This window comes from Cynara cardunculus (assembly GCF_001531365.2).
Source record: "Cynara cardunculus var. scolymus isolate 2C chromosome LG 13, CcrdV1, whole genome shotgun sequence".
Taxonomy (NCBI): domain Eukaryota; kingdom Viridiplantae; phylum Streptophyta; class Magnoliopsida; order Asterales; family Asteraceae; genus Cynara; species Cynara cardunculus.
The window spans coordinates 40,190,312-40,212,868 of NC_037540.1; the positions used below are offsets into that span (position 1 = coordinate 40,190,312).

Genomic DNA, 22,557 nt, shown 5'->3' on the forward strand with positions numbered 1-22,557 from the left:
TCTGATTAGTTTGACTTTGGGCTTCAAATGTCAAAAGTGCATGGAGGTTTCAGGTTCAAATCCAAAGAGAAATAAAAATACTCTTGTAGCCACAGAGGTTCAAATGCAATGACTCCAAGTAGTCACCCTGATATTAGTCAGCTCGCATAGCTGGTTGGATATTCAGGTCAATAAAAAAAATAACTTTTTTGTATAACTGTTTAAACCAGTTAAGTATTTAATAAATTTTTCGTACGTATGATTCTTTTCCAAGAGGTCTAGGAGCAATTACATACATACAAACTAGTTTTTTTATCTCAAATGATAAAACGGTTGTTTTTTAACGCCTCACATTGTGATCAATTGAACCATACATATTCAGTATTTCCCAAAATCATAATATGCAAAAAGAAAAATGGTTTTTAGTTAATGTTTATACATACCACTTGTAACTATATATAATCAACGTTCAAACAGAGAAATGTGTACAGAACGTTTTTTCATACAGAGAAAGTACATGTGAACAAATACTTAATTCGTTTGCTAGATCCGTTATACGTAATAATTGATCTAATAATTGATTCTATATCCGACTTATACGCGTTGCATATATATATATATATATATATATATATGTGTATATTTGTATATGCTTAAAATTATTATAGTACATTCTTGGAAACCATGTGTTGATGAGGAAGCCATGTGAAGCTCCATCACTCCATCCATGTTGCCAATTAAGCAAGCTATAAATACTATCCCTTCAAGAACATATACATACTTCCTCTCTTTCTCTCTCTCTCTCTCTCTCTCTATATATATATATATATACCCTATACACCTTATGCGGTTGCGCTCTTCGTTGATTTCTAATGTCAAAAGTTTTAGCAGACTGGACGCTAATCGCAACAGAAACTATCATCAAAGGGATGTGCCGAAAGGTCATCTGGCAGTGTATGTTGGAGAAAACAAGAAGAGACGGTTTGTCGTCCCAATATCTTACTTAGAACAACCGTTATTCCAAGAATTGTTGCGTCAATCAGAGGAAGAATTTGGGTTTGATCATCCGATGGGGGGCCTAACCATTTCATGCCAAGAAAATGCATTTTTCGAGCTCACAACGCTATTGCAAGCTTCATGATATATTGTAGACTTCATTCTTTAGCACCTCTTTTCAGGGATATAAGTCGATATCTTTCAAAATTATATGTAAATATATACGGGATATACATTGATAACTAATTTTTTCCAGTGTCTATTGTGTTAAGGAATATTCCAAATTACCCCGTCAAGTAGTGTATCTAAACAACCGAATTCACGATCTATTTGTGTTACTCATCACAAATGTTTTGAACGAACTTCCAAACAATCCATGACAATCATACTCAACACAATGCCAAAGAATAACAAGTTGTATCGATGAAATGATATACTGAAATTATATAAATCACGTAAATGTTTTCCACTCTCGGTTTCGTAGTGTACGTCCACATAAATGGGAGTTACTTTGTATTGTATAAATCAAATGGAAGTACAATGTTACTTACAAAACATGATGAACTCCAATGGTTGCTGAACTTGCTCAAAATGGAAAGGGAAGATATACCAATGATATTTTCCCTAAATGGCAATATATATATATACAACCATTTACATTTGTACAACCAATACAACTCAATCTTAATCGTTCATTTAATTTGATGAATATGTAATTTCATAAAAGTTTTGATTGTTTCCTAATATAAAKTATTGATCATAATTAATGAACCTTATTCATCTTTCAAAAATATTTAAATCATAATAAATGAACTTTCATCATTTCCATAAATATTTCAATTTATTGAGTTGCATTGGTTATACAAATGTAATGGGTTGCATCTGAAACAATCTCTCTCTCTCTCTTTCTATATATATATGTATGTATGTATGTATGTATGTATGTATGTATGTATGTATGTATGTATGTATGTATGTATGTATGTATGTATGTACGTATATAGAGAGAGAGGGATACAGAGAAATGAAAAACTGAGGAACACTTCATTAACCATGTTAGATCTAGAATTAGAACACAGAATTTTGTAAACAACATTTTTTAGAATCAACAAATGGAATAACAAAATTGCAGAAATTTCGAAATATATATATATATATATATATATATATATATATATATATATATATATGTGTGTGTGTGTGTGTAGGACGGTAATCAAACACTACAAAAATGAAGAGTATCAGTGGGGGAAATTTTCAGCGACGGATCAGTGAGGGAAACTTTCACGGACGGATCAGCGAGGGATAGTGACGGATCAACGAGGGAAAAAGTATCCTAACTACCAGGAAACATGTTTTTCACAACCTTAACACCGATTTTTTTTTATACTTTCTCACATTCTACGTTAAAAAATGTAAATTTTAATATTACCTGCGGAAATATCCGCCGAAAAGGTAATCATGATTAACCAAACCGGTAATTAAGTCAAAATTTTCTAAAGAAATTAAAATTTGGAAATGGAGGATTTCCGGCGGCAATTATCTGCTGGAAAATCGAGAAACCGCTGGAAATTAGTTTTCCGTAATTTCGCCGCCTGTTTTTCCGGCAGGTCAAATCTGCAGGAAATACTTCCCTGTTTGGTAGTGATGATTGTCATTTTAAGTTCTTGGCTTTAAATCAAGATGTTACAAGTGTTACATAAAGGAGCATTATTCTTTCATGCGATAGTTTTAAAAATCTTTAATTTTTTTTTATTAACTTGGATATCTAACCCCCTATGCGAGCCGACTAATCTCAGGGTGACCATCTGCTTTGCAGATAGCCCGGAGTCACCACATTTGAACCTCCGTGGCCACAAAGGGATTTTTATTCCTCCTTGGATTTAAACCTTGAACCTCCTGGTACTTTTGACCTAAAAATCCTTGATTTTAGCATTCAGATAACGTTAAGATTCCTTTGGATTGCTATATAAATACAACCCTTGTGTTATAGTCAATTATCAAGAATTTTAAAGAGAAAAATACATAGAAAGTGTTAGCATTAGCTTTGAAAGTTCGCATCATAACTCTGATTCTTTACCTCTACATTCGTCATTTGTCATTATTTTCAATTAACGTTTGTAATTTTATCGTTGAGGACCATGTGATTCGAACCAAACAAGTTGTATCTTGAATAAAGTTTCCCTTTCACATGACTTCAGTTCTCTAATCTCTTGCAATGTTTTCGAGAAGTTAACACTTATTGGAGTGTTTTTTACAGCATCAACACTCGTTATGAAGACACTGTTTCTCATTTGGAATGTTTTGTTGATACTTGTTTTTTTTTTTGAAGTATATATAGTATTTATATATGGCAGATAGAACAAATAAACTCACACACCCTCCTCACATTTAGTGAGGTTTGAACCGCTGACATGTTAGGAGGCCAAAGACTCACATACCGCTAGGCCAAAGGCCCTTGGGTTTTTTTATACTTGTTTGGAGTCACTAAGGATGCGTTTGGTATGCAGACAGGACAGGACAGAACAAGACAGAACAGGACAGGACAGCTGGTCAGGTTTGGTAAGATATGACAGGACTGGACAGAACTGGTTAAAATGACCAATTTACCCCCAATGAGTTGTTTAGTGTTTTTTTCATTAAATAATCAATATAAATGTTAACAAATACGGTGTGCAAAGTWTAACTTACATCAAACCACTACTACTTGCAAAAATACATTTGCAAAAATACATGATTTCATAATCAACTAATGATAAATGAAAAAGGTAAATATAATATAAGCATCAAGAATCCATTATCGAAGAAAATCTATATGCATTACATACTAAGAAGAAAAACTACTACCAACAAGCGCACAATCAATTAAAATGGATTAAAAATCAAATAGTAAATAAAATATAAGCATCAAAAAAACAATTTGGCTAGTGATCTCATATAGTATCATCACATTCACAAAACTTGGATTCCAGAAAACAAAAGAATTCACATATAACCTATACAATCACTCGTGTAAGATCAAAATCGAATATTTACTACTCTGATCAAGGGAAAACATACAAAACTCATCGAAAACAATAAATTGCATGCGTGAACCTTACGCAATACGTTTGACGGTGATAAAATCAAGAAAATAATTTATGTAATTCATTAAATTATAATAGAATAATTATTTTTTACAACAAAATATATCATTTGAAGTTTCGTCAAAACAATTAAAATGACACCAAATAAAAAGTTTATGTGGTTTTCTATTTTTATTTTTATCTCTTTTCTACATTATTTTTTTTAATTAATATATAATAAATTACATAAATTAATAAAAATATAGAATCCACATAAAAATAATATTTTGATGACAGTAAAATGAAAGTTGCAAAAACATAAAATGCAATAAATAAAATTTAAAGAATGAATAAAAGTTAAAAGAGAGACCTATTTGATGTTTTAAAAGAGAATTAAGTTTTATTTTGAGGTTATATTGGTAAAACATAAGTCTATTACACCTTGTTCCACCCTGTTCCATGGGGTAGGGGTGGAACAGGTCTGTTCCACTTTGTTTTACTATGTTCTTGTCTGTTCCACATAAAATTCATGCCAAACATGGGACAGGGATCTCTGTCATGTTTTATCTTGTCTCTGTCTAGTGTACTAAACGCACTCTAATTCTCATTTGAAGTGTTTTGAATACATTAACACTCATTTCGAGCTTTCCTCAAATTCGTTGGAATGTTTGAAATCAAATCTCGAATTTTGGATTTTGGACTCGGATCCTTTGGTTTAGTTACCCATTAAGGATATTTCGCATTTGAAATCAGCAAGTTGTTTAGTATCAAAGCGGAATGTTAAATTAAGTGCATGATACGACATTGACGTAGCAAAAACCAAAACGCAGGAAATCATTGATCAAACAGAAACTAAGATAAACTTTGTTACATAATCCAAATCATTATATAATGATTTTGATTTTAAACTTTGTTACATAATCCAAATCATTATATAATGATTTTGATTTTAAACTATAATTCATATTGTTTTATGTGTATGTTTGTATTTCTATGTGAAACATATTAGAGTTGTTCATGGTTGGATGACGCGCTAAAACTATCATGTCCGGCCTGCTAGAAAAACAGGCTTGGATTACCATTCTCGAATAAATAGGCGGATCTGAACTGACTTGTTAAAATTAATGGACGGACATGGCCAATGGGAAAAAAAATTGAGCAGGCCCATTAATATTTTTATAATAATTAACTTTTATAATTAAAATTTACAAATAAATAAAAAATTCTTAATACTTATCAATTCCTACTTAAGTATGACTCATGATAACAACATTCTTTAAAAATCTTAAATTTGAAAATATAATTACCTCAATTGATCAATTCCTTATTATCTTTATTGATACTAACGAGACAATCTCTTTCTAAAGTATGTATATTATTATGTATTTACGTCAAATTTTAAGTTGGAAAAATTGTCATGTACCTTTGAATTGTTTTACATAATTTATGATTTTATATAAGTTTTGTTTTCATTAACATATAACAAGATTTTTAAGTCTGTTAGCCCGTGGACAAGTCCGGCCCGTTTATAAGACAGGTATGGATAAGTTTTCAAGCCCGTAAAACCGGGCTTGGTTTTTACCATATTAGGCCCATTGGACAAAATAATAGGTTAAGCCCGTCCCTGGTTAGCCCAAGCCCGCAAATGATCAGCTCTAAAACATTTTTTCCGCAAATAATAGGTTAAGCCCGGCCTTGGTTCGGGCCAAGGAGCAGAAATAAAGGAAGTTTGTGCCAACATAAATGCATACATGGACAAAATTGTTTCTATTTCTTATGACCTCAAATCAAAGCCTTCAAAGATTATACAGACAACTCTATAGAAATAAAGGAAGCTATAAAAATCAAATATATGAAGTTTTTCCTTTTCTGTTTCTATCCCGTTCACGTCACGATGTGGTTCGTAATATTTGACAAACACATTCGCACGTGTATTCTTATGACCTCGGGTCCTCTTTTATTAGCCTCTATGTCGAAAGAATATCATGTAAGTAATGAGAGATAAGAATAAAAACCTGTATATATCCACGTTAGTCTCTAGTCGTTCGGATCCATTTCCGAATCTCGTTCAAAAACTGAACTTTTTGATCTGCCTTCATCTTGTGAATTACCTAATTGCCCTTCATCCGTTTCATCATCGGTTTCTTCATTCTCGTTAGTCTCTTGTGTCTTGGATCTAAAGGAACTATCTTTCAGCCATTTGGGGCACTCGTTGTCGCCAATTGATTGAGAGATGGTACAAATGCATTCGGGTATTGGATGAGAAAGGAATGAGATTGGTTTCGATTCAAGAAAGTGTCTGTTGAGTCCCTCCTCACCAAGACTGTTGTTTAAATGTTGGCGTGCAGCAAGGGTCCAGTTTCGCGTTGGAAAATAAAGATTGTGTCTGGTGGTGTTAAACAGATTCGCAAGAAATTTCCTGCGCAGAATATACCATTTTGATAAGCAACTGTAAGGAACTAGAAAATTAGGAAACAATGGATTAGAGCGAGCGAAAGTTATGCTAGGAAAATGCACACAAAGACTACACTGTGTGCATCAAGGTTAACTAGGAGAATAACCTTCTGACAAATTTTTTTAAATGCATGACCTTCTGACAGATTTTGAGGCATTCTTCTGTTAGGCAAAGGCGTTTTGAAATCTGTCAGAAGGTTATTTTCTCAAATAATCCGTGTGCATCATGCTTTCATTGATGACTCTACCAACATCATGAAACTGTAAGTAATCAGGTCTGTATATCTTACCCCAACTCTGGGTGGGATCTGCCAGGCTCGTTTGGTTTGGTTTGGTTMAGTAATTTGCCTACAATTCTAGTAGTTGCTACGATTTTTATCGTTACATTCAAAGAAGGAAGATTGTCCCTCTTGTAAGCATAAAACTCGACAATATATGGATAACTTAATTAAATCTAACCATAGAAATGGAAATAGCATTCCAAAGTAGTTAACCACACCAAATTTCATCAAATTTAGTGGTAAACCAAACCAAACCAAACGAACCTCATGCAGTGGGAGGGTTGGGGGAGATGTACGCAAAGCTTTTCTCTACCCCAAGGGGTAGATAGGTTGTTCCCATGAAGACCCTAGCGTACAATTCAAAAATTAGAAGGAAACAAACGACCAAGCTACCGGTGAGAAAAGTAGCAGGGTGTGCAAACAAATAAGCACAATAAACAGAGAAGGCAGCAAGAACACGTGTCGGAAATAAGTTAATCAACAAACAAGAAAGCACATTGCTCGGCACTCACAACTAGTAGGACAAAAAGAAAACTAAGACTGATGTACAGTAAAAATGTACACAAGGTCACAATTTTTTTGAAGTATATAATATTTATACGCAAATGAAACAAATAAACTCACACACCCTTCTCATCTTTGGTGAGGTTTGAACCCCTGAACTCCTAGGAGGCCAAAGGCTAGGACACCGCGAGGCCAAAGGCTAGGACACCGCTAGGCCAAAAGCCCTTTGGTAAGGTCACAAATTTAGTGGTATACAATCTTTTATTTTACTCCATTGTGGATCTTTTTATCTACTTTTATGGTACTAAAAACATGGGACGTTTACACCATGAATGTTCATGAAACATAATTCACCATCTTAAACAATTGTATCTTCTTTTGATCCAAATGGACCATATTTTCTAAATATGTCACAGTAAATGCCTGCTGAAAGTAATGTTGAAGACTACTTTGTATAGTTGCTTAAAGTCTAAAGGTGTTTTTTACTACAAAAACCGAGTAAAAGCATCAAGAAATATATTTATTCACCTGTCGGGTCGATAAGTTGGGGAAGATGCCATCTCATAGAACCGATGTCCCATGACCAAGCTTGAAAAATCTGGCCATCCCGTACCATCATTGTTAAACCCTGGGAAGAATGCATCTGCTTCAACTGATACAACATAATCAAGGGCATCCCACAACAACCTGTGAGCTTTTTCCCTCAAATCAATTGGTGAAGGATCTGGCTCTGAATCTTTCTCTGTAATCCAACCATACCATCCTTCTTTTTCATGTCGATAAATGGGTCGGCCCGGAGGTGGAGGCAAAGGACGAGGACGAGGGCCAGCCTGATCCCATTCTTTCTTCATCTCCTCAGCAGTTATATTACGAGTTTGGTTGAAAGGATTTGAAGAAAGTGGCCTTTCAGTGCCAAATAATTTGTTTAGCTCGTACTTATTGCATAAATTAGAGCGGTCCACTAAGTTGGTATACATGGCACGTAGTGGGATCATTACACGTTGACCACCAAATCTTTCAGAACCTGCCAGGTAGATTCGCGTTGTCGGTGGATAACCCATGGCCCGTAGAAGGAGTCCTACCTGTGAATTTAATGGTGCATAAAGATATATGAATAGATACCAATCAACCTTTTTGGGTTTAATGTATGACCTATCCTATCTAGTTTGGAATAAGAGGCTTGTTTTCACTACAACAAATCGGATTTATAGGACCCAAAAAATGTCCAAGTGTCCTAATAAACTACCCCATTATAAGACTTCATTTTATAGACCAAATACTTGTTCAAATTAATAGCACGTTTTATTTCAAAATTGTCCTAAAAACTTGTTAAGACGCTCAAAATCGTCTTATAAACGTATTGCAACACTTTTACATAGGACGCACAAGTGTTTGGTCCTGTAAAACAGTCTATTCACTTGTACTTTTTTGATGTCCTACAAACTTGATTTCATTGTAGTGTTTCCTTCAATTTAACTTTGAATATGAATCCATATACCTCTTCAGGCATGAGTGGACACAAGCCATTTGCTTTCCGAATAAAGGAATCAATGGTTAGTTCATCATTAACAAGTTTCTGTTTTATCAATTGTGCCCTTCGGTACTGAACAAGTTCAGTATGGACATCCTGCAAAAATATAGGCAAAAGTCAGATATGCAAATGAAGATGTTCATAGAACTCGTTAAATTATATGCATATACTCTGATGGCTGGATAACATTGCAACTTGAAATCATAACATTGGCATATGCTGCATGCTTCATTCTCTTATTCTGCTACCAAAAAAATAGGGAATAAACAAAACCGAACTTAATTTGTGTTGCTAACCTTTTACAGGTATGTGCTTTTATTCTATATGTTAAATCCTATATATAGCTTATTCCTTGTTACTACTTCAGAACTACACCAAGGCTTCTTTCGTATACTCTACAAATTTCTTATCGAATCTGAGATCAGCATGAATATAAACCAAACAAACCCAGTATATCCCACCCGAAGGTGCGGTGCAAGGAGGAAAGATGTACGCAGACCTGACCTCCACCCTAAAGAGTAGAGTGGTTGTTTCCATGAAGATTCTTCCAAAAAAATTGCAGAAAAAGAACATAAGAATAACATTTGAAAAAGAAGAACTTGAAAACAAGAAAGGTAGTGTTAAGATTTGAAAAACAAGTTAAAGTAGCAACCAGAGATGTTTGTATGGTAGTTCATCTGGTATATAGAGAAGGGTCAGGAGGAGGTAGAAAACTAAATCCTAGGTATGGCCATATTTATCAATGCTTCACCTAGCAAGTAGCATGAGAAATATAAAGTTCCAACTTTGCTAACCTGGAAAAGCTCCGCACAACCTTGATAAGCTAAAGTATCTCTTACAAGGCCAGGATGATATGCAAGATAAGGTTGCCCTGAAGCTCGTAACCTGTGCAAGAAAGATGTTTAGTTCAATTACTGATGTGTGATTAAAAAGTATCAAAAGTTTAGTGCTTCCAAGTGGGCGATGACGATTGCTTCTCCTTGACATCAGGAAAAGAGGGAAAGGAGATACTTCCTCCTTCTAAAATAAGTGTCCATATTTCTAGTTTAGTTTGTACCAAAATACGTATCCAGGTTCAAAAGTAAGTGCATGCTTTCCAATTCCACTCTTAATTATGAGATGGAGAAATTCATTATTAAGGGTAAAATAGTCATTTAGTTAATTAAAAAGTGTAATAATTACACATTTCTAAAACTGTGCATTTTTCATTGTGGACATTTATTTTGGGATGGAGGGAGTATATTGAAAGCAAAGTCTCCCACTTGAAGGCAAAGTATTCCCAACTACATGCATGGAGATTGGGGTCTCCATTGGCCCTCCCTCAATAGGTAGAAGGAAAAAAAGGAAAATCAGTACAAATATGGTCCATAAGAACATCTTATTTCTGTATCTTGCATGGAATGGTCTACCATAAATCATCAAAAAGATGATATAGGTGTTAATATTTCACATTCTCACTAAAAAGTCAGGAAGTCGGTTAATCTATACAATGTCAATGCAGATATAAAACAGCTGCATTTGGTGGTATACTAAATCATCTCAGAGGTGCAGAGGGTAACTGTATGTATTAACTTTCTGAATATTTCTCTTCAAGGGAACAACTTTAGGACTATGCTGCATTGGTATTTAGATCTATAAATGACTGAACAGAGTTCAGAAATAAAAAATTACTAACCTTTTCAACATTTGATGTGCCAATGCTAAAATTTCTGAACGGAAATGAAGCGCGTGAAATGCCACCCTACATCTGAGCCTCTGATATTCAACCAACTTAGGTGGGAGGATAGGCTGATAAGAACACATGCACCAGGACTTACTTTAATGTTGTTCAATATAGAAACAAACAGCAAGGATTATGAGACGATTTTTTTATCAAAGAACTAAAGATGCCTTGCATTCTTCAAGGAACCAAATGCTACACACAGACAAAATCATCTTATAAATAAATATTGTATGGTAGGATATAACTGCAAGACATATCTATATTATTGGAACAGTTTGAAAGGCTTTTACAGCCCATCCTTTCTAATGAACTGACATTTTATTTAGGTCCATTTAAAGTATAGTTGGCAGCAGTATAGAACTTAGCAACTGGTTCGGATACTAATCTAAGTATATTCATGGAAATATATTCTAACCATATTTGGAGATACTTCTATATTACCTCCCCCCCCCCCCCCAAAAGGAAATGGACTCCACATTTGACTATTGAGTGTCAAATGGGTTATAGTATCTCATGTTAGAAACTAATAGAAGTTGTTTTGGGTGTTCAAAAAATAACCTTGTTTTTGTTTATAGATAAAGAAAAACATTATCATGTTAACCAAAAACAACTTAGTATGGTCAAGAGAATTTAGTACTAACAAACTAAAAGCATCCATGTCAATTTTTACATTTGCAAAGTTTTTGGTTTCAAATTCCCGAAATCAGAAGTCGGCTCTATTTTAAAACAGGTGGTAATGTTATTGTTTGAGCTGCACAGAGGAATAAGAGAGGAGGCTAGATTATAAATAAGAGTGGGACCTCCTAAGATGATTAGAGTATAATATTATTGACTCTTTGGTGTGCAAAATATCTTGCTATACTGGCATGCTTGAGCCTCTGTGAACAGGAAAATGAAAAGCAGAGAAAAATCTTGACCATGGTTAGATTTGAAGTTTCATGTTATCCTTGAAAAATTCGTTACAGGGAAACTATATTTCTCAACTACCTGGCTGTAGCTGTCACCCAGACCTGCGCACCCCCTGTTTCTATACTTTTCTTCTACCAAATCCTACGCAGACAGAAAGGTCAGACTTACATTCCCTGTTCTATACTATTCAAGCCTTCTACTCCCCCCTCCCCACACTCTCGACCACCCATCACTTCCTATTTCTATTAACCTCAAAATTGGATGGAGTTGCTCCAAAATCTATGCAAAAAGTGCACAGTGCACATCTATATATCACACATACCCTAGTCTGGCTTCCAACTCCTGGTAATTAGTGTCATTAATCATCATCTGGAAGTAGAAATTTTAAATTTTTGAGATTCTTAAATCTAAATCATTCGGGTTGGTACTGCGCATATACAGGTGAGACTTGAACCAATCCTATCATACAAGGACGAATATTACAATTCACCCTCAAGTTATCATCATCAAGTTTGCAATCAATAGATCATCTTTTGAGATGCCGTCATCCAATAAGCAGCATATGCCACTGAAGTAAGCAAATCCTCCCAGAAATGGTAATCAACTATGTATTAATCTATCTTGGATACATTTCACATGGATAAAGTTAAAAGATAGTAGCACACTGTCTCCAGCGTCATTCAACACAAGGATGACAGCATTTTGAGGTTTTGCTCTTATACATTGGAACTGACAACACGTATCAATATATATATATATATATATATATATTAGGGGAAAGACAGGTTTCTAACTTCGAAATATTTCGTGAAGAAATAATAATGGTTTATGTAGAACTAGCCAAAGCAAGAAAATATGACTGGTACCTGTAGACAGCCTCCATTGACAACCACCAATCCAATGATCTTCCCCTTCTTTAACTTTGGCAAGACTTCTTTAATGTAATACTCAGGAGAAGCTGACTTCTCAGGCTTAAAAATAGGACATTCTTTACGTTTCCTTGCCAGCTTCAGCTTTGGTGGCAGGTCTTTTACAATGATCACATCACTTCGAAGAGAGATTATGAAGTGGTCTTCATTGTAAAGGTATGAGAAGCTTTTAAATTCAGAGCTGCATGAAACCATAATGAATATCCCAAGGATTAGAAGATACAATACAATGCTCTTCATTTTTTATTTGTTGCAGGACTTGCAAATATACCCGATGCCTTTTGAATTTGCACTTTCTTGAAGCTCTGGGATGACCAGACTAGCATTGAGAAGCCTGGATATGGTAACAAGATCACAAATCTAGCAAATTGGCAAAATCCGTATGAACCTTCAGTAATAGACAACGTTTAATTACAGACGAGAAGTTTAAAAAAATAAAAATGAGCATACCGATGATCTAATTTTCTCGAATCCACCAAAAATTTTGGCATGTATGAAACCATTATTTTGGTCAACAGGAACTGGAACATGCGAGTAAAGTTAGAATAGAAGGCAAGAATGTGGCTGATTTCACTTGATGCTAACAATGAGCAGAATTACTGATAGAATAATCTTGAGATGTATACATCTACTACAACCGAACTCCAAACTATTTTTCAGATGTGTACTGATATAATTTGAGACTAGAGTTTCATGTTTCAAAGTGAATGTTGATAACAAAACAAATGAAAATGGAGGAAGAGAACTTTTAAAGAAAAAATCATGTTTAAATCATTACACCATCTTCCTCCATTCTCAATTTCATGAATATCATGCTCATTTCTTTAGATCAAGTACATGGAATCCGCTATCACATGATTAACTCTCTCATTTCATATAAAAGGGGTCATCTGCACCCAAAGAATAATAATAGGAAATTGCCAAAATGAATTGGGCCTGGGTCTCCTAAATATGGTTTTTACTTCTCTCTCTACTATTGCTAAAGCTTCTAGTAAGCATACCACAAAACTTGATACTTGAAAGAGCACTCATTTACCAGGATATTTATTTCTAGGGTTGGCATATGGCTGCAAAGCCTCTAAAGGTTTAACCTTCTTCCACAACTTTCTAGATGCACCCTGCAGCAACCAGAAAGAACAAAAAAATTATCAATGTACGAATACCATAGGTATGGTTTGGCAGTATATAGATGTAGAGCGTAAGACCAAGTACAAGCATTACCTGTTTTCCCACAACCTTTATATTTAAATCCTCCACAAATCCCGTCATCACGTTGTACTGTACTAGCTCTGCACTGGTATTTGCAAGAAAAATATGTACAAGCAATGACAAAAACGATAGAACCAGACCTCCAAGTGCTACCAATTTTATTTTGGATTTGAACATCATAAAAACTGATCATGCAGTTTGCCAATGCCTGGGTTGTTACAGCTGCACTAGGAATTGGGTCCAATGCTGCCAAATCATGACTGAAAAAAAAATAGTATAAACATGTAAAAGTTTGACACCATGTCATATGAACCCATTACAGACCCAAAAATGTTTTTTGAACCAAGTAATATGATCAAATCCCATTCATAAAATCTTTTCAATAACAAGCAAAAGGAAAAGGAATTCCAGCCATCCCCTTCCAAAGTAGTAGCAACTTGGGGAGGCCGGAAGGGTTTACATACCATTCAATTGAAACCCTTTATGGTTGTGAAGTAAGTTTTCTTCTCTGAATAAATCAATAATAAAATTCCGGTCAAATTTATACTTCTAAGTTCTAACTATTGAACAATCCAGTACTGAACTATGGTCAACCCTGTCCAATTTGTACGTTTAATCCATCCAGGTGATTCAGGATTATATTTTTTAACTTTTTAGGTAGAAAAAATTTCTCCACACCCACCACGTCACCAACGGGCCCAAGAAAACATCAAAACCACGATTAACTGAAACACTTTCAAGCTTCAAATACCGTTAACAGTACAACTCGCGCAACGGACCTTTAGTTTCTAATTATTAACTACAGGAACGTAAAATCCGAATAAAAACAAAAAATCGCTGCAAATATGGTAAGAGAAATCATTAGTAAGTTCCACTCACAAAACAACTCAATAGATACTTCGACGATCATAATTACTCCACATATATAAGAATTATTCTAGCATGTTTCAATCGTCGTTTGCTTTATTTCAAAATTTTAATAAGTAATGAATCAATAAGTGAAATAATTAGTAAGTTCCACTCAGAAAACAACTCTAACAGATTTTTTGACGATCATAATTACTTCACAAACATGAGAATTATTCTATCATGTTTCAATCCTCGTTTGCTTAATTCAAGAATTTAAGCATTGGATGAATAAGCAGATCTGAAATCATAATGATAGTGAGCAATAATAGATATGGAATGCGCTTGCCTGTGATGTGGCGATACAATGAACTGTGCCTGAAGGTTCCGACGGCAAGGCGGACGGTGGTTGTGAACTGTGCCGGACGTATAAACACTAATCGACAGACGAAGAAGACGTGTGTTTTAGGGGTTAATTGTTGACAAAATGACACAAAAGGGGTTAATTGTGTGTCATCTATGCTATATAAATGATGATGTAATCAGGAATTTTTAGCAGAATTTTGGTAATATTAAATCGTTTTTATAGGAAAAAGAATAAGAAAAAACGAACATGTGTTTGATTGATTCACGAAAATTCAAATACGTTGACTTTGAGCTACTCGTAAACAGAAGGTCAACTGGGCTTGGCCCGGTATTGGCGGAGGACCGGGAGCCCGGGACCAACCTGTCCCGAGACCGGCCTGGTTTTTTTTCAAAAAAAATGTAATTTTTATGTATTTCTAGTTTTCTAAGTGTGTTTGATTGAAAATCAAGTTACAAATTTACGATAAAACATATTTTTAAGTCTATTTGATTGAAAATTAACTATAAAGCTATAATAAAACGTAATTTTTAAGTTATTTGGTTGAAAACCAATTATAAAACTACAATGAACGTATTTTTTAAGTGTATTTGATTGACCTAATTAGATATTTTAAAGTGTATTAGAATGACATTAGAGTATTTTTTAGAATTTACCAAAAAGAAATTTAAAAAAAATATATGAAAAAAAAAATATTTTTTTAATATAGAACCGGTTTGGGCCCGATCCGGGACCGGTTACCGTAACCTATTACAAGTACCCTTAACCGGACTATAGTATTTTCGACAGGACCTGGACCTGTTACACCGAGACTGGTCTGGATTGTTACGGTTTCAACACAAGACCAATTTGCCCCCCCCCCCCCTCGGACCTGTTTTTGTCTACCTAAAACAGGTGGTCACCCTGTAATTAGTCTGCTCGTATAGCGGTTTGGATATTCAGGTTAATAAAAAAACGCTATCACATTTTTTAGGATTATGTTGCTAGATTTTTTTTTGCTTAACCTTTTCGAAATCGAACAAATAAATTTTTAAATTATTTTAAACAGAAGAAACTCAAAAAAATTCTGTATTTTGACTGAATATTTTTTAAACCAAATCAGTAAACTTACAAAATGAAAGTAATATACGTCGTTTTTCAATGGATTTATCTAACTCAATAACAAAGTATAATAAACCAATAAAAAGTATCGTATATTAATTTCATTATTTATTATTTATTTTTCAGATTAAGATGAGAATCATAAGAGAAATTAATAGTTATTTAACGGCCGTTTACTAAATAGTTACCCAGTAAGTGTTTACTGGTAAGATTTAACACTACAATTTACTTACCCGGTAAGATTTTAGTCCATCAAAACAACATCGCATGTAACAATTTACCCGGTAAGCGATTACTGTAGTAAGAGTCATCGCCCTCACTTACCGGGGTAAGGCTCTTGTTCTTTGTCTCGTTCTTACCGGGTAAGATTTTTGGTCTTTACCATATTCATCCGTGTGAGATAATGTGACGTGGTAAGCGCTTACCCGAGTAAGCATTTAGTAAACGGTCCCTTAGTTTTCGGATCAAAATGACAATTACATAATCATAACAAATACATTTGATTGTCATTTAAATCTGAAAAATAAATAAAAGCTAATAACAATAGTGTTTTTATTTATTTATCGATTTGTTGTATTTTTCTACTGATTTGTTGATACATGGAAAATGATAAATTTATTTGTTTTATAAATGTAAGGATTTATTCGTTCAGAAAAAATGTTCAGAGACTTAGGAGTTAAACTAGCGAACAAACTAGCTCTGGAACTAGTTTGGCCTACTTTTCCATCCTTATCAGTTCATTTCCATGAGTTTTGATGTCTTAACACTAAAACGCCCAAAAACATTCAAACGAGCTTAATTTAAGCACTAAAAAAACTACATTTATAGATGAACTCAAAATAAAAGATAGTAACCACAAGGGTGGTGTCTAATTTGTTTGCGTTTAGGCTCCAAAACTCAAAAGTGTCTGGAGGTCTCAGGTTCAAATCCGATGAGGAATAAAAATCCCTTTATGGCGATGGAGGTTCAAATGCGGTGACTTTCGAGCTACCCGCAAAGCATGTTTAGTCTCCCTGGAATTAGTCGACTCGCAAAACGAGTTGGATATCGAGGTTAATAAAAAAAATAGTAATGAAAATCGTGTGTTACAGTTTAGTTTATTGGAAAAAAAAATGTTCAGAGACTTAATCATTTAAAATGAGAAAATTTTAATGATTTTTTCATTTAAAAAAAGTAGTTCATGGACTTAATCATTTAAAATTAGAAAGTTTAATAGTTTTTTTATTCGAAAATAGTTTATGGACTTAATCATTTAAATATGGGATAGTTTAAAAACAAGATAACACAAAAGGTTTTTGTCATTTTGGTGAAAGTTTGAATAAACCGAACATTTTGGACGTTGATACATTAAAACTCAGTTATAGACAGTTTCTGATCAGTAGATTATACGTATTGAAAGAGTTTTGAGGAAATAGAGTAAACATGTTTAGCTGAACCAGTTTATACTATATGTAGGGGTGCTAAAAAACCCGACCAACTCGATCAACTCAAACCAACACAATGCGAAATAATTCCACCTGAAGCAACAAGATGTCTAATCGAGTTGTAAAATTTCCAAACCGTATGTATTGGTTGATATTGGGTTACTATTATTTGAACTCAATCCAACCCGATGAACCAGATAACCTTTTTCTTCTTGGATTTAATATGATTGTTGAGTTTATATTAATATGTAGACAATTACATTATCATGTACCCTCTTCATATACACGTATTTTTTATCTATTCTCCATCTCTATATAACGCATTCATATATATGTTCAGTAACTGTGAACATATATGTAAACGTGATATACGTAAAATTTAAGAAATATGGATAAATTATATCAAATGGTTAATGATGATGAAAAAAAAATATGAGTAGAGAAAATATATATTCAATGTTAGGTGAAATACTTTAATGTACCTAAGTATCAACCCGACCAACCCGACTAATTAACCGACCAATTCATACGGTTTGGATTGGGTTGGGTTGAGTTAGGTTAAGATTTTTCAAACTGCAAGCATTTGGTTGGGTTGTTCAAATGTCTTCAACCGGATCAACCCGACCCATGAACACCCCTAACTGTATGCATCGTTTATGTCTCATCTATTAGATTCCTGATATCAGATTTCGAGCTTCAACGGTATGTTGTGATCTCATTCCATTCAATTAAATATTTAAAGATTATAACGTTACACGTGTTGCTCAGCTAGCAAATGGGTGGGACGACTTTACCCAAATACAATCCAATCCAATTAACATTGAATAACTGATACAATCCAATCCAATGGATGGCTGAATCGGTTCAGTTCCATCTATTAGATATTTTTATTGGATATCTGAATGGATGATCCGATGAGATTGGATTCATCTAGTGTGTTAATTCAATCAAATTCTTCAACAATACAGATTAATTAATCACTTTTAATATGTATTAAAACCAACACAAGATAAGTTAAAAATTCAAAAGCTCACATAAAACGAATTCTGATTTATGCAGTTTGAAAATTAATTAATTGGATGATAGTTGGATGGATAATTGGATGGTCATCAGATGATTAATTGGATGTTGTTCGATTCGGTTCGGTTCGGTTTTGGTCGGTTTTGGACATTCATCCGAAAACCGACTAATCCAAATTGGATGTTGAAATTTCAATCTGATCCGATCTAATTACAATTGGATATCCAATTATAGTCAGTCGATTCCAATTGAATCGGTCGGTTCCAATTAGATCGGTTGATTTTCTACACAGTTACACATTTTACCCCCAATATTTACATCTAGTAAATTGTTATAAGTTTTGAATAGTACATATAATTACCTAAAAATAATTTTTTTTAAACAACTTAAAAAATTATTAAGCATTCAATATTGATGATTAATATATTTATATTATATTAAAAATATTTGACAAAAAAAATTAAAAATCATTTTTTATGGGTATAGTACTGTTTATTAATGAATATTACTTAAAACTCAAGATTGCAAGTAGATTATGCTTAAATACAACTTATTAAAGCTTCATATCTGAATTCGTGTAACTAACTGTAGATACACATAATCAAATATATGATAAACATCTCATTTTAAATATAAAAAATCTAAAATATAATTAGAATCATCATTGAATTCTAACAGAAATCTGAATTATTATCTTTATAAGAAAATTATATTATTAAACAAAATATAAATTACTTCGTTATTGTACCTAAATTAAATTATAATAAAAAATTGAATTAAAAAATTACACAAAAAATGAGGAATTTTAAATAGTTAATTTGATACTAATATCGATATAGTTTTGTCAAATTTTTATGATATCTTCAAATTTATATTTTATTCAAAATTAAAAACATAATCGTTTTCTCAAAATCACATCAGACCATATTATAACATCGACTGAGATAAAAAATAAAATGAAATATTAAAATCAAGATGTATCTCGCTGCATTGCACGAGTACCCTTCTAGTATCCTTTAAAATTCAAGAATACATGTAATAAAATGAACATCTGATCTCCTAAGAAACTAAGGGCTACGATACCGCTAGGACAAAGACCCTTTAGTTCAATAAAATATATTTCATTTGTTTATATTATTGTTTTTGCATGAAAACAAAGAACCCCAACAGATTCTCTAAGATAATGAAAATGGATATTTTATTATTTTTTAGTTTTAACAAATTCTTTATATATCTGAAATAGATAATTAAATGAAAAACATGTTAACAGAGAAAAATGATTTTATTTATTTTTTTCCCATTACATTAAATTAGAGTAAACTACAAATTTGGTCTTGTGGTTTGTCAAAATAATATCTTCCGTTCATACAGTTTCAAAATTATAGAATGGTCATTATGGTTTGTAAAAACGTCAAGATTTGGTCCCTCTCTCTAATGGCTGTTAAAAAATTCCGTTAAATGATGAGTATTTTTGTCACTTTATCGATTTTTTTTTATCATATCAAAATCGATTTTCTAATTTTGGTTCTAATGGTTTTTAATTGGATAAAAGACAAAAAAAATCAATAAAAGAACAAAAATGTCTCTCATATAACGGAATTTTTAACGTCTGTTAAAGGAGAGATCTAATATTGACGTCTTCGCAAACTGTAGGGACAAAAAGTGTTTTTTCAGAAAATCACAGGGACCAAATTTCAACGGTTTTCGCAAACTGTAAAGTTCCCTTTTGGTCCCTTAAGATTGTAAATTTCAACGGTTTTCGTCCTTCAACTTTATTTTAACATTTTTGTCCCTTACATTTGTCAATAACCAACAGATTTTATCCCTCTTTTTAACAAATGTTAACTTTTTTCGTTAAGTTCAATTTAATAGATGGTATTTTAGTCATTTAATGAAGAATATTTCGATTACCAACGAATTTCTTTTGTTATCTGATGAAATGGTAGGTGAAATATTCCCTCGTCATAGCTCTAACCAAAATCTGATTCATCTACATCTATTCATCCTTAGTGTTGGTTTGTGGTCAATGGTTAATGTTAGTCACAAGTGTAAGTTAAGGATGAAACAGAAGGGAAGAAACAAAGTAGGTAAAAAGACCATTTTGCCCCGATGATGGTTGTTGCTAGGGATTTGGTCCCTGACGATTTGATTCCCCTATTCATCGGAGAGTGAGGTTCATGTGGTCCTTGTCTATATATATATATATATATATAGTTTGTTTCAAATACAATTCATCGTATTTGTACAACCAATACAACCCAATAAATTGAGATATTTATGAAAATGATGAGAGTTTATTTATTATGATCTGAATATTTATGGAAGATGAATATGGTTCATTAATTATGATCAATACTTTATGTTAAGAAACAATCAAAACTTCTATGAAATCACTTATTAATCAAATGAAATGGACTGTTGAGATTAGGTTGTATTGTTTGCACAAATGTCAAGGGTTGTATAATAACCAACATCTCTCTCTCTCTCTCTCTCTCTATATATATATATATATATATATATATATATATATAATATGTTTGAGATACTTACATAGCAAGACCCTAAAGTTTGATGTTTTTGTAAAAACATAAAAATAGATAAAATGACTAAAATACCCCTCATTAGATTGAACTTAACGAAAAATTAACGGCCATTAGGAGGAGGGACGAATTTTTTTTACGAGATGTCAGATGTGAGGGACAAATCTTTTAAAATAAAGTCGAGGGACAAAAACCGTTAAAAATGACAAATGTTAGGGACCAAAAATGAACTTTATTGTTAAAATAATAAAATTATATAATATTTTAGTATATAACTAATATTAAAATTTCGAAAATTTGTTGGAATTAGAATATAATTTTTTTTTAATTTTTAATTCACTTATTTTTTAGGGCCGTTCTTAAGAGAGGACGGGTCGGGCGTACGTCCAGGGCCCATAAAAATTAGGAGCCCAATATTTTGTAATATATATATATATATATATATATAATAATAGTTCAAAAAAATTAATAAATAGAAGATACATAAAAAAGTTAGTATTCGATATGACAAGAAAAAATTTTGGTACTAAATTAACTATTAAAGACCCAAGCATTATCAATTAAATATATTGGAGAAACAAATACCTAAATAGGTTAATCTGTCGTTCATTATATAATATTATTTAATGTTTTTCTAAGTTTTTTTATCTAAAACCGACGTCTAAAACTACTTGCTTCGAAAACTTTGATATATTCTCCACAATTTATTTTCCATCGACTCTTTTGATTGTTCTATTCTCGCATGAATTCTATTTTTATATTATAATATGACTAGTTGTTTACCCGCGCAATGCGGCGAGAGCCATGAATTTTCACGATTTTGAAGTTCCACTGGTTTTATAAGATAAGATTTAACGATGATATAGGTTACACTTGGTATTTACATATTAATACAATTTGAATAAATAAGAGTTATGGTTCCAATTACAGACTACCGATGAAAAAATTTGTATGACAGTTTAAAATCCAATATATTTAAAATCCAACATATTTAAACGACTCCACAAATGTGTTCGATTTACACCAAGAGCAAAGAACCAAGAACCTTGAGTTTTAAGATGAACACTTAAAACCAATAAAGAAAACTACAAATTTGACAGATCATAAGCCATGAAAAGACCAAAAAAAAATGGATTTTTTAGAATGAAATTTCAACTGTTTACCCTCTTTCTTGTCCAGAAACTCAGATTAAAGTTGAATTAATACATGTATATATATATGTATATATATATATATATATATATATAAATATATTTCAAAAAAACCCAAGAACATATTATACAGTTAATTTGGACAACCTAACCCCAAAAATATATAGTATATATATAAATAAATAACTATAAAAATATAAATCATAAATATTAAAAATATTTTTTCACGTTATATATAATATATAATAATATAATTAAGTCAAAAACTATTCAATATTGGACTCATTTCGAAGGTATTAACGAGACGATTATAATGGTGTAACTTGTTAAAATAAAAATGTATTTTTTAAACATGTTTTAATTGATATACGATTATGTATGTTAATTTGATAAATGTTTAAAATGAAACATTTAAAAGTAAATGACGTAAAGTAAATTAATTAACTAATTATAAGGGTATAAAATGTAAATTTAAAATTATAATTAAAAAAAAAATGGGTTGAATGTGAGAGGGTGAGTGTATGCGAAGAG

At 32.6% G+C, this 22,557-nt stretch overlaps 1 protein-coding gene across 1 annotated transcript; it reads right to left on the bottom strand.

The window, feature by feature from the left end:
• Positions 1-5,842: 5,842 nt before the first annotated feature.
• LOC112525842 (protein EMBRYO SAC DEVELOPMENT ARREST 30-like) lies at positions 5,843-13,876 on the bottom strand. The gene is made up of 10 exons (XM_025136133.1): positions 13,593-13,876; positions 13,408-13,489; positions 12,822-12,892; positions 12,643-12,731; positions 12,309-12,552; positions 10,486-10,598; positions 9,605-9,695; positions 8,778-8,906; positions 7,808-8,361; positions 5,843-6,459 (listed from the first exon to the last, which is right to left on the bottom strand). Exons 1-10 carry the CDS (start codon positions 13,758-13,760, stop codon positions 6,078-6,080), a joined length of 1,923 nt encoding a protein of 640 aa, XP_024991901.1. The 5' UTR covers positions 13,761-13,876; the 3' UTR covers positions 5,843-6,077.
• Between the last annotated feature and the right edge of the window lie 8,681 nt (positions 13,877-22,557).